The sequence below is a fragment of the Catharus ustulatus genome, chromosome 3, assembly GCF_009819885.2.
Source record: "Catharus ustulatus isolate bCatUst1 chromosome 3, bCatUst1.pri.v2, whole genome shotgun sequence".
Taxonomy (NCBI): domain Eukaryota; kingdom Metazoa; phylum Chordata; class Aves; order Passeriformes; family Turdidae; genus Catharus; species Catharus ustulatus.
The window spans coordinates 46,249,084-46,261,695 of NC_046223.1; the positions used below are offsets into that span (position 1 = coordinate 46,249,084).

Genomic DNA, 12,612 nt, shown 5'->3' on the forward strand with positions numbered 1-12,612 from the left:
CATGAAGCCACCATATTTTTCAGGTATATAAATAAACATCACCAACATACACACAACAAATACACAATTTAGGGAAATTTTAAAACTGCTATTCTCTAAGCATTGAAAAGTTTTCCATCCATTCAGTTCTATATTTTGAAAGCAGCATTGTAAAATCAGAGTACAGTAATTTCACGATTATAAGACGCACCTGATTATAAGCCGCACATTACAATACAGAGTGTGATAAAAGGTATCTGTTCTATCACCATCTGTTGAGGGTGGGGGCAGTGATCCTTATCTCAATGGCAGATATTCTGCTAATGGGCCATCCATTGAAACCAGGCAGGGCATTGTTCTTTATCTTTTCACAACCCATCCTTCCTCCAGCAAGTCATTTTCTGCTCATGGCCCATTGAGTCCCACTGTGTGACTGATAAAATTACTGCATCCCATTGGAAGTTGCTCCAGCCAGGGGAAAGAGCCCAACATTGCTTACCAAGATAAAAACAGAGGGTTTGGGACACTAAGGGAGCCCCTTTCTCCACTGGACTCCAGAGGAAAACCGGATTTCTCCACATCACCACTGGACCTCTGGAGGAAAACTGCACCTTCTGCAGGAGCACTGCTCCAACTGAGCCACATCTGTCACTGCTGGAGGATACAGCCACCATTTAATGGGACTGCTACCAACACCCTGCCTGACGGGGTGTCAGGTTGTACTCCGACTCTGTCAGGGTTTGGAGTTTGTTTCTTTGTAGTACTGTATTTCTATTTTAATTTCCCTAGTAAAGAACTGTTATTCCTAATTCCCATATCTTTGCCTGAAAGCCCCTTGATTTCAAAATTATAATAATTTGTAGGGAGGGGGTTTACATTCTCCATTTCAAAGAGAAGTTCCTGCCTTTCTCAGCAGACACCTGTCCTCCAAACTAAAACAGCAACTTTTTGTTCTTTGTCCATATATAAGCCGCACCTGATTATAAGCCGCACATCAGGTTCGGACCAAAATTTTAATCAAAATGGTGCGGCTTATAATTGTGAAATTACTGTAATAATTCTGAAAATCTTGCAAACCTGTTAAAGTACAACTCATCTAATTCACATTAAAAATAGCAAAGGTAACGAAGTCCAACAATTAGTCTTTTAAAAAAGAAAAGTATACATAGGATACAAACAAAATCATATCCATGAAGAAAAGGCTCTTTAAGTGACTTCAGGTAAACTTGGTTTTTCTATATCCTGCATTTCTGAGTTACAGAAATTGTCAACGAAATCTCACCAAAAATATTCAGGAGGACAAAAACATTTTACGAAAGGATCATTCCAGAATCCACTAAAAAAAATCAAAATCCTTAATAAAATAAAATTAAAAAAACCAACTCCCAATGAATCAGAAATCACTATACTAAATTATGACATTCTGGCCACAACTTTTAATGGGCCAGAAAAAGCAGTAAGAGTTAATGATATTTAGACAGAAGATCAAGATGGCTGACCTACTGAACAACAAAATTGCTGGAATGAACAAGGGAATTACTGGTCAGGCAACAGATGGTGTTAACTACAAAAAAGCCCAACACATCTCTGATGTACAGATTGCTGTGAAAGTATAAGGAGGTGTCATTATCTACTTTCCCTCTTGTAACAGTTTCTCACTTAAGCATCTGTTACTGGGTTTTGCTGAAGACAAATACAGCATTAGAAGACATCTATATGACCTCTAAGGGGAATTTTTGTGTTTTTAACACTAGAAATCATACTGTATCAGGGTTTTAATTGTAAGAACACAAATTGTTAACACACTGGGGATTAATGAGGACTATATTCTCATTGTATTTTTATGTGGCTGCTGAAAAACACCTGTGAGATTTTCCTGCACCGAAACAGGAAAACCTGCCCACTCAAAGAACCAAATGATTCATGCATTCTCACTGATTAGACGGCCCTGAACATCCCTATTATTTCCAGCTCCAACTTGCAAAACACTTGTCGGAAGATCTGCACAAGAGACTCCTGCCAGTACAAGGCCTATTCAACAGCAAGGCTGTTAACTGAGCAATGCAAGGTACTTCCATCTTTTCCCATGTTACACACCACTGTCCAAAAGCAAAAGCTGGAAACCACAAGCATGCCATATACTTGTACCAAAATCAAGTATAAAAATACTTCTGCGATATTTTTGTATTAAATCAATAGTCTCCTATGCTTTGTATACTCTGTTCTCACTCAGCTTACATCTAGACCTGGAACCTGTGAAACTTAAGCTGCCTTTTCTTTTAAAAATAGATTGATGAACTTCACCGGTCTAATCATGACAAAGTTATAAACACAACGGTCCCTGGAAGATACGAGCCTAATTAACAGCGTGTCTGACGTGAAGTTCAAATTACAAGAGTAAAATTTAAAAAACACCTATGTCTCATCTGATGAGAAGCAGCATAACTTACCCTGATTTTTCTTTCTCTTCAGCATCTGCATTTACTGTAGGATTTTCCATTTCTTTGATCTTCTCTTCCTCTTTATCTTCCAATTTGGTTTCATCTTCAGTTTTGATTGTATTTAAATCCTTTTCTTGATCAGGCTGAGTAAACACAGAATCTGGCAAATTTTTTTTGTTTCCCTAGGATAACAAAATCTTTAGTTAACTCACAAGGTGAAAACAAAGGATTTAAGAAAAGGCAGACAAAACACACTGAAATCATAAGAGCAAAACAATGCTACAGTGTGGGAGCTTGTCCTAAAATCACAGCACCTCTGCAGCTTTTCCTTTTGAAAATCTTAAGCTAACTCTAACAGTTTAAAGTTGCAGCCAGCATCCTAGCTTGTTTTATCACAATGATATAAGCATGCAGCTCTTAGACCTAGACTGCAAAGCAATCCCAAGACAAACACTTCACAAAGCATATTTCTGCTTGGGAATGCAAAAATACCAGTACTGGTTTCCACAGCAAAGTCCAAGGCCTATACAGTACAGTACATCAGCTTATGGCTCTGAACTTCCTTTTCTAAAGCCACTGAGTCAACAGTGGATTTTGAAAAGCTATAAACATTTGTCTCTCTGGACCACTAAAGAACATTACACCATGTGTACATAATATGGTCCAAGTCTTTGTAGAGATACCCTGGTTTCACCGGAACACAGCATAGCTAAATGCATGATGAAAATATCAGCAATATAATTAGCTGCAAGCATGCATTACCCAGGTAAGGCTAAAACTGGACACTAATTAGTTTCCATTTCGTACAGGAGGCCCTCAAACAAGTGTAATGCTGGAGCTGTTTTCTACCAAGTCAGACATTTTGACATCATGGCCCCCTAAAATAGGCACCTAAGGTAAACACAGCTCAAATGTCTTGTTCCGAAAGCAGTTTACAGTGAGTTTTTGTCTTATTTTAAAGCCATCATAGAAATTGCAATTTTTATATTAATTCATCGTTATTAACACACCAACTGACTTTGTAAACAAGATACAAGATTAACTTTAAAATATATTACCAGAATAGAGGGCTTATCGTTTTCTTTACTTTCATTATCATTCTCAGTTGACTTTTTTTCTTCTTGTTGTACTACTGCTACTTCCTCCTGCTTGCACTCGTCCTTGTCCACTTTTATCTCTTTTGTATCCTGCTCTGGTTCTTCACGCATCTTCAATTCTTTTTCTTTTTCACAGTCTTTACAAGGCTTGTTTGTCACTTTCTCTGGCAATGCCATTTGAAATTCAATGTTAGCTGATGTACAATACTCTTCAAAACCATAGAGATACCTAAAAAAAATAAAAATTGTTTGTGATAAGAAAGTTTGTCTCAAGAAGAAAAACCCAATCTAGAGAAACTAAACATGGGCAGTAAGTTTAAAGCCTTAAACCTGTATTAAAACCAAAGAGTTACAGATTTCATGTATTTTACTCTTAGCACAGGATCACTTCAGATCATTGAAGTTTTAGCATAAACTTCATAGTTTTATTACTTACTTTCTGTATGCACATTTAACATTATATCCTGCAGCTGAATTTAATACAGGGATTCCAAGATCTTGATAAACTTGCTTCCACACCGCTCCACTTTCAATCTGTTAAAGACAATGAAATAATTGTTTTTGAATTAATTTACTGACCAAAAACCAAAAATTGACAAAGTTTACAGCTTCAGAAAATAAATGTAAGTAATTTCCTCTATAAAATTACAATTTATCACACACACACAGTATTTCACTGTAATGCAAAGTGTAGTCTGATGTAATTACAGTAACTTCATGACTATAATGCGCATCAGATCATAAGGCGCACTTCTGGGTGTCAGCAAATTTCCAAACTTTTGCCCATATATAAGGCGCACTGGACAATAAGGTGCACTATTTTGTTTTTTTGCAGCGAGCATCCGCCGCCGGCTCCCCCTGTGCGGTTGCTGGCTGAGGCCCTGCCTCAACCCGGCGGCTGCAGCACTGCGGGCTCCCCTGCACCCACGGCGCCACGGGCCAGCCTGTAGCCGGCAGGAGCGGCACCACAGGCCCCCAGGCTTGCCTGCACCCAGCGGTCATGGGCCCCCGGGCCCGCTTGTACCCAGCAGCCATGGTTCCGCGGGCCCCCCTGTACCCGGTAGCTGCGGCACCGCCGGCTCCCCCCGCGGCTCGTGGCTCACACTTCCAGGTTGGCAAACTTCCAAACTTTGTCCATATATAAGGCGCACCAGACTATAAGACGCACTTCTGGGTTTGGGCCAAAATTTTAGTCAAAAGGGTGCGCCTTATAGTCGTGAAATTACTGTACTTTAAGCAATTTAGCATTTCTGCAATGCAACAAGACACAGCAGGCTTTCCTCTCCAGGTGGCAATAAAACAGAGAAAAGAAAATATAACTATCAGAAAAATCAATACATCATTTTTTATTTTATATTTTATGTAATTCTTAACTATCAGAGATAGAATTTTAATTAAATTGGAAAGAAAAAAGTAAGTCAAAGCATTAACAATACTCAGCCCTGGCAGCACTGCACCAGACATAGTGCCTACCAGTCTTTCATGATGTCCTTAACGTGCCCTTTGGTGACAACTGTGATGTGCCCATTTCTAACCATCTGTGAAGGTAAAGCAGATGTACTGCAATACCCCACCACCACATCCTGTCTTGTCTATCAGAAAGGTGTCACTGAAAAAACAGACCTCCTTAGCTGGCAGGCTACATCCATGGGAAGCAGTTCAAAGCACAAACAGAATCTGCTTGCCCATGAATTCAGTATGTTTCAATTACTCCTCCCAAGACAGTCTCACCAATCTCAGTCAGGAAACTCTTCTTTATACTGCCCAGAACAAATAAAAATAAAGAGCCTCACATCAGACCTTAAATTAAATTGGTTATCTTAGATATTTTACTGAGCCATGACTCCTTTCACTTGGAGATAACAATTTTATCGGACTAACCTTTCTTACAAAAACACACATGCTGGATGATTTTATGCAGCAGTAATTAACATGCTGACTAGCTGTGTAATTTATTTAGGATCTGACTGGTTTGTGGTTCATGTTAAAGCACAGTTTTCAGAGCTACAAGGTGTCTTATGCCTCCATAGTAGAAAACTTCCATACATCTGAAAGTCCTGTGTTCTTTATCGCTACTTGACAGAGTAATAATTTATTCCACAATAACAAGCAGCATCCTCAGATTTTATGGCTCTGGAATACTCATCATACCAATACTCACGTTATCAAATCCTCCAAGCTTGTGTACAAGTCTGAATAATTTGAAGAGATTCAAATTTCTATATCCTAGCACGGGTCGTTTGTTAATAGGAGTCCCTGGGTAACAAAGACAGTTGTTAGGGTGTTTCAAAGTATTTTTTTCAGAATAATGTGAAATTCACATCATATGCAGTATTATTAAATACAGTATTGTAAACCTCCTGCATCTGGTATTTGCTTTTCTTGAAACTAATATTCAAGAGTCTTACTGAACTAGAGGGAAAATGGTTTATGGTATTTAGTGCAAATATATATATATGTATATATGTATTTTCTTCCTTACATTATGGAACATGCAGAAATGATGCACACTTTCTTGCTAATTGTATTATACGTATTTTTATTTCACCCACTGAAACAATTGCATCTAAAAATACAACGGCCCTTTCACTGCAATCAAAAAAAAACAACCCAACCCCCACCAGCAGCAATCCCACAATGCTTCAAGAGCTGAAACTTCCTATGCTACTGTACTAGCAGTAGCTATCACATTGTCATCTCTTGTGAACAGCTTTAACTCATTCTGTATGGCCTTAAAGAAGATACTAATTTATAATAGTAATGGTTATAATAGTAATTTAAGTACAGATACCCTAACTCCTGCCTCTAGAGACACTGCACTTTTCCTGCATGTTATAAAAAAATGGTAAAGATGTAACATAATGAATGGTACTGGCTTTTAAAAACATTCAATCTACAGATAATGTTTATGCACTTAAATGATCAGGATTCACAAAAGAAAATTAGCACAAAGCAAATACATTTTTCCATGACCTAAAAGGGGTGTGTGTGTGTCAGTATTTTAAAGTTACGTATATACAAGTGAAAATACAAATTAATATGATTGAAAGTATTAAATGCTTAATTATACACACTGTAAGTACACTATAGCAAATATAGTACAAAACTATAGATAGATATTTATATATATCCATTTATTTCTGAAAGCAGAAATATGGGACTGTATTTTAGGAGATGAGTTAAGTGACAGACTCCTCTTCCAAATAGTGGGGAAGTCAAAAGGCATGAGTACAGTTTCCCTGTTTCCAAAATTGTACTTCAAAGCACTCCTAGTTTAGAGACTCAATTTTTCAAAGTACTGCTAATTAAAATGCCTACCTCTGTCTTCCATGAACTTGTACAGTTGCTGAAGAAAGTTCTCTCGTTCTTCAGGAAATGGCTCTATTTCCTCCTGTTTAAAGCAATGCATGCAAGAAAACTGTCACCATTTTGAGTTACATCCTTCATTAAGAAACATAAGGCACTGATAATTTAGGTTTAAATGTGTAAGTTTGTTTTACTGTAGTCAGCAACAGGATAGCCACAAGAGAGATACAGGCTCTCAGTGCTATGCCACATGAAACCAAGTTTTAGAAACTACAGTGTTTCAAAATACATAAAACATTGACTGCAAACATACAGTCATTTTTGACTGATCACTGAAGTATCGTAAGTGACATCACAGATCAAGATCTGTTCTCAATTTCATCCATTTATGCAAAAAGTCTGGGAGACAGTGCTATTAATGATCAAGAGATTATATCAGAAATCTCAGCTCTATTTCTACTGCAGTGAAGTGACTCCTTGGTTCCTGGACAGACTACGTCACTTTCAGAGATGAAGTCAAAGAGCAAAGGGTGCTTGCACTTTCTTAGGAGTTCTAATCCACTGCACTGGTAAACCGCAGCCAATGGCACTGCATGCGAACTGCCATGGGGTACCAGCTGAGCGCGTGCTGAGCAGGATCAATCCCAGAACTGAAATAACAATGGATATTTTGGAAGTTCAGTTCATTGCACTAATAAACCTTTGCATCAGATTCACTTAGATTAATAAACAGTGGAGTTTCATAACAAAGTACTATGGCTTACTTTATAACAACTCATAATTTCTTTTGAAAATGAGGCTTGCCACAACTAGTAGCAATAAGATATTAATATATTAAGTTTGAAGCAATTCTGATGACTGAGCTACTGCAAAACAATATACCAAATATGAGTTGATTAATTTTTGATACTACCTGTAGAGTTTCCAAAAATAACTAGTTATTCAGTAATCTAAATGAAATTATTTTTCTTTAGTGTATTTGCATTCTGTGTTTATTATTTCCATTCTTCAACACTCTCTTTGTGCTAAATATTAAAGCTTCACCTACCCTGAAGCAAGGGGAAAAACATACTGTCTTTAAAGTTATACTAAGACAGCTGAGAAAACAACAGAAAAAGAATATAATTACTAAACAGAACGGGGAAAAACAAATACAAACACACACAAACAAAAACAAATGCCAAACCCTCCAACATCTACTCAATCTATTTAATAAAGAGACATGCAGCTGAAAATATGGTCAGGAAACGATAATTATTATCAAGGAGTAGGGTTTTTACTTATTCTGCACTTCCTCTTACCCATTAAATGCCCTTGGATGACATCAGAGCAAACAGGCAAAAAAATTAAGAACCACTATTCACAATAAGCTGAAACAGTTGCCCTTCAGGTATAATTATCAACAGAAATGCAATGAAAATACTCCAGTCTTGCAAAAGCAATGCAAGAGAAAAGTCTCTGCCAGGGACATTACATGATGGGCATTTGACACCCACTGTACCAGCAGAGCTCAGAGCAGGCAGTTTTGATGGGCAAGGACGGGTTGGGTAGAGAACTGCAACCAGTATACTACAAATCCTTCTCACAGGGCAGGGGCACCAGAATTCAGCACATCTAGCCCAATTCTTCTCTGACAGGTACAAGGTGATGCTGCAGCCCTACATGTAGTACAGATAAAAGCCTAGTTAAGAACATTAATATTCCCCAGGCCATGGAGAACAAATTACTTGAGTGGAATAAAACTATGAAACTGCATAATTCCTTTTTTTTTTAATCTCCCATAGCAGGTACTTGGAAAGGACTTTTACCAGCATCCGACGAATCGTGGAACATAGATCATGAGTAGCTACTTGGGTTTCTCATGTTCCTCACCAACTAGAAAAACCTTGCCATAATACATTAGTCTCACAGAGCATTTAGGGGAGGGATGACAGGTGTCACTGAACATGTCAGCAAACCTTCAGGAAATCCAATAAAGGTTTGAAGAAGGAATGTGTTATTTTTAAACACGGGGAAATAAGGTAAAGGTGATGAAAAGGCTCAATAAAACACTCCTTTCCTATTATACAGTCCAATGCCTGAAGGGTACTCCTATGTCTCTAATGTGATAATTGACAGAGGTGCCAGAATGGCAAGTGAATGAAAACTCATTAATTTTTCCAGTAGAGAACAAAGTAACTTTCTAAGAAAGTGTGCTAACATGGAAGGCTGCATGCCTCTGAAAAGCATTTACACTTTCTGAGAATCTCTAGAGTCAGTATGCATTATACTATACTTATAGTATCTATTAATAATCTCTTAATCCAGTTAGATAGAAGGTTTCCTAGATAATGGTTTGAAGCAGGCATGTCATACTGTCATATTTGCTTATTTTCAAGTTAGACAACCAGAGTGCTAGCTGGTCACTCTCCAGTCCCTAATGCATTTGTCTATGCTACAAGTTAAAATAAAATCCAGGAAAACAATAACGTGTTTTGGAACACAAATTCACACAGTACTATAGCACAGTACTAGAAGAGAGGGTCTTTGACAACTCTTTTACCAACCTCAGAATTCATAAAGTAAGAAGGTGGTCATTTTCCAGTCTCTTCTATTAGGGGAAAAAAACAAGGCAACTACTCTTCTTAGAAGATAAGTACAGAGGATTTGCATGTCAGCTTCTATCTATGTAGGATGGAAGCAGGTATATAGATATGAGCTACAAAAGAGCATCTATGTATCTAGAGAATGGGATGAGAAAATATATAATAGGACAGAAGTATCTATTTTTGAATCCCATGCTGACATCTTTAAAAGTTTGGGTTTTCTGGGGTTTTTTTCTGGTTTACAAGTAGTAGGGTCACATGGTTGGTCTGAGGGCCACCAGTGAGAACTTTTCATGTCGTGGGAAGCAGTGCAACAACCCACAGGTGGATAAAGCCCCAACAACAGGCCCACAGGTCCTGTTTGGGAAGAGATGCTGCTTAATAACTAGGAGGTTATAGGCACAAAATAAAATAAAAAAAAAAAACCAAAGAAGCTGCAGAAACTGCTCAAATAGGGGTGGAAAGAAGACACACGTGCCACTGACCACCAAGGAGACCTAAGAAGAAAAAAGAAAAGTGAAAAAAAAAATTGCCTCTGTTTTAGAAACTTCCTAGTTCAACAAGTGACTGAAATCACTGTTTATCACAAGAGGTGATACAGTGAATTCCAAAATATTTGCCTGAGATGAAATCTTTATGTCTAGTAGGTGGAAAGATGAGCTCAAACAATGTCACATGGAACTAAGAAGAGCTCAAGAGAAGGTGTTGAAAGAGTACAAGGTCAAATGTTTACAAATGCTGTAACTAAAGGTTCTGTATTTTTCACCTAATAGTGCGGGAATGATCAGTATATAAAGATGATGTGTAATCTGGCATAGATACAAACCTATCTATGTGCATCATGTTCATGGCTGGACACTAACCTGCTGAGGAAGTTCAGAAATTGTACTGAAGCCAATGAACTAGTCCTTGCTTCTCAATATACTAAGCAGAGCACTGCCCATCGCAAACTTTTGATCAGAGCTGGATAATCTCTGGGGAGCTTGAAGAGGAGGCAGAAAAGAAATTACAAGCATGGAGAGGTGGCAAAGCCATAACTTCAGTTTTGCAGTCTCCCAACAGGTGGCAAAGCCGTAACTTCACACTTCTGAGTCTCCCAACACATTTTAAAGAAATGAATGACTGAAAGATGAAACACTATCTTCTGATATGCACAACAGCCAGGGAAGATGGACTGAGAGAATTCTGGACTCTAACAACCATTTAAGACTCAAACCAGTTCAGCTTCTTCGTTACAATTTCCCTACTAATAGGAAATTAAGTCTGCTGCACTACAGGCACTTGCTTAAAAATTAAGAGAACAGCTCTCAAACCTAGTGAGAGAAAAAGTGGTTATGGCAGATACAGATTTAGAGTACCACAAGAAGGTACAGAGAAAAAATAAAGCTTCAAAAGCATCTCTTTCAGCCTTTCAGCCAGATGTGAAATAAAGTTCTTTCCACTAATTTTCTTCTTTTCTTGTCTTCATTTTTTTTCTGGACAGGAGGCTGGGAGTAAAGAACAGATGATTAGAAAACCAAGCATAAGGTAGGGACTCCATACTTGCAGAATAAAAAAGAGAAGAAAGGTGAAAGTGGAGTGCATGGGCTAACACCTTGATTGAAAGTTCTTCTGCTCTTTTACACAGGGTAGCCAGAGTGATAGCTTGTAGTGAAGCAATTCTTCAGGGAAAGAACTAGCTACTCAATAAAGCCTATGTTAACAGTGTTGTCTAGGTTAACTTGTTACATGTCCCCTTATGTAAAAAAGGACTACTTAAATACATAAGTCCCTGTTAATTTTTGTCAGCTATGTATCTAGGCCCTTTACTAACTTCACTTGCCTCTTCCTCACTGCTGTTATCCTCTTTTTCTTTTTCATCCTCTTCCTCTTCTTCAGCTTCACTGCTGGAGCTGTCTTCTTTCAATTCTGTTTTCCAGTTACTAGGAACAGTTCTGTTTTTACGGAATTCAAGTGCTTGGTCAAAAGCTGTAAAAGAACCAGACTTTGTTAGCACTGCAGAATTATCTGTTTGCACAAACATTTCAATTAAAAAAAAGAAAAAACAGTAATCAGGGACAATGGGGAAGAGGAGAAGGAGGAAAGATTGCTAACTAACAATTCCACCCCAAATTTAAAGAACCTCAACAACCACTCCATGTTGCCTATCCTTATTTGTCTTATCCATTCAAACTGGTCTAGTGTTCTCTGCACATCAAGGCAGAGACATTACAAGTATTTTTACTATGTTAGTGTCTACAGACACAAACAAGGATTTTCTGCATAGGGCAAATACGAAAATTTAACTTCAGGTTACATATGCCAGAAAGGGAGGGCAAGAAGGAAGAAACAATCACAAGCTAATTCTAAGAGTTTGATCACACAAGCTTAAACTTTCAGATGCACCCACAATTCCAGATTTTCAAAGTGCATAAAGGCAACTTACTCACAAGTATTAGGGGCACTACTAAGAGAATAATTCTTTAAAGTTCTAAAGCAAAAGGAAAAATATAATGTATAGAATCAATGTGTGCCTGTTTGGCATGACTACAGTTAAGGTCAGTGTAGAACAGGTGGGGTGTTGTTTTTAGGGGTTTTGTTTAGTTAGGTTTTATTTGTTTAAAAAAAGTTCCTCTAACTTTCTATAAAGTGCTGTCCTTCAATATATTATTCTGTAACAAAAGATCCTGTATTTTAGCATCTTTAAGGCATGAATCAATCTGCCATAGACTTAGTGCAATTCATGTAACTATGCAAATACATATAAGTGTTTCTCACACGAAGTTATTTTTACCTTGTTTTAACAAAGCGTCGGGCTTTGGTGAAGTTTCACTGATTTCCCGGACATCTTTTCTTGGCACAGAAACGCTGGATAATTTAGAAAGTGTTAAAAAAATTACAATATTTTAAAGGTAAACTAACTTAAATACAATAAACTAACTTAACTAACTTAAACTAACTTAAATACAATACAAAGCTTCCACTAAGATTACATTACACTTACTAAGCATACATAAGATGCACATAAAGTGTATCCTGACAATTCTGTAGTGTTAGTCTGGTACAGCATTAGTGGATTAAAACCAAAACTTCCAACATTAAATTGATTAGACTATATACATTCACTGCATACTAAAAAAAGCACGCTACTTCCACAAACAGGTAGTTTCTGAGTCTCCCATATATGTAATACTTTAAACCCTCACATTAATTTAACATTAATTT

The 12,612-nt window shown here is 37.5% G+C and overlaps 1 protein-coding gene across 1 annotated transcript in view; it reads right to left on the reverse strand.

Moving 5' to 3' along the window:
• The window catches only part of ARID4B (AT-rich interaction domain 4B), a 91,870-nt gene that overhangs the window by 27,763 nt on the left and 51,495 nt on the right, over positions 1–12,612 (reverse strand). The window contains exons 10-16 of the mRNA XM_033054992.1: positions 12,182–12,255; positions 11,231–11,376; positions 6,836–6,908; positions 5,679–5,773; positions 3,954–4,051; positions 3,479–3,746; positions 2,430–2,602 (exon numbers count right to left, since the gene is read on the reverse strand). Coding sequence (XP_032910883.1) covers positions 2,430–2,602; positions 3,479–3,746; positions 3,954–4,051; positions 5,679–5,773; positions 6,836–6,908; positions 11,231–11,376; positions 12,182–12,255 — 927 coding nt within the window. The remainder of the gene's footprint in view (positions 1–2,429; positions 2,603–3,478; positions 3,747–3,953; positions 4,052–5,678; positions 5,774–6,835; positions 6,909–11,230; positions 11,377–12,181; positions 12,256–12,612) is intronic.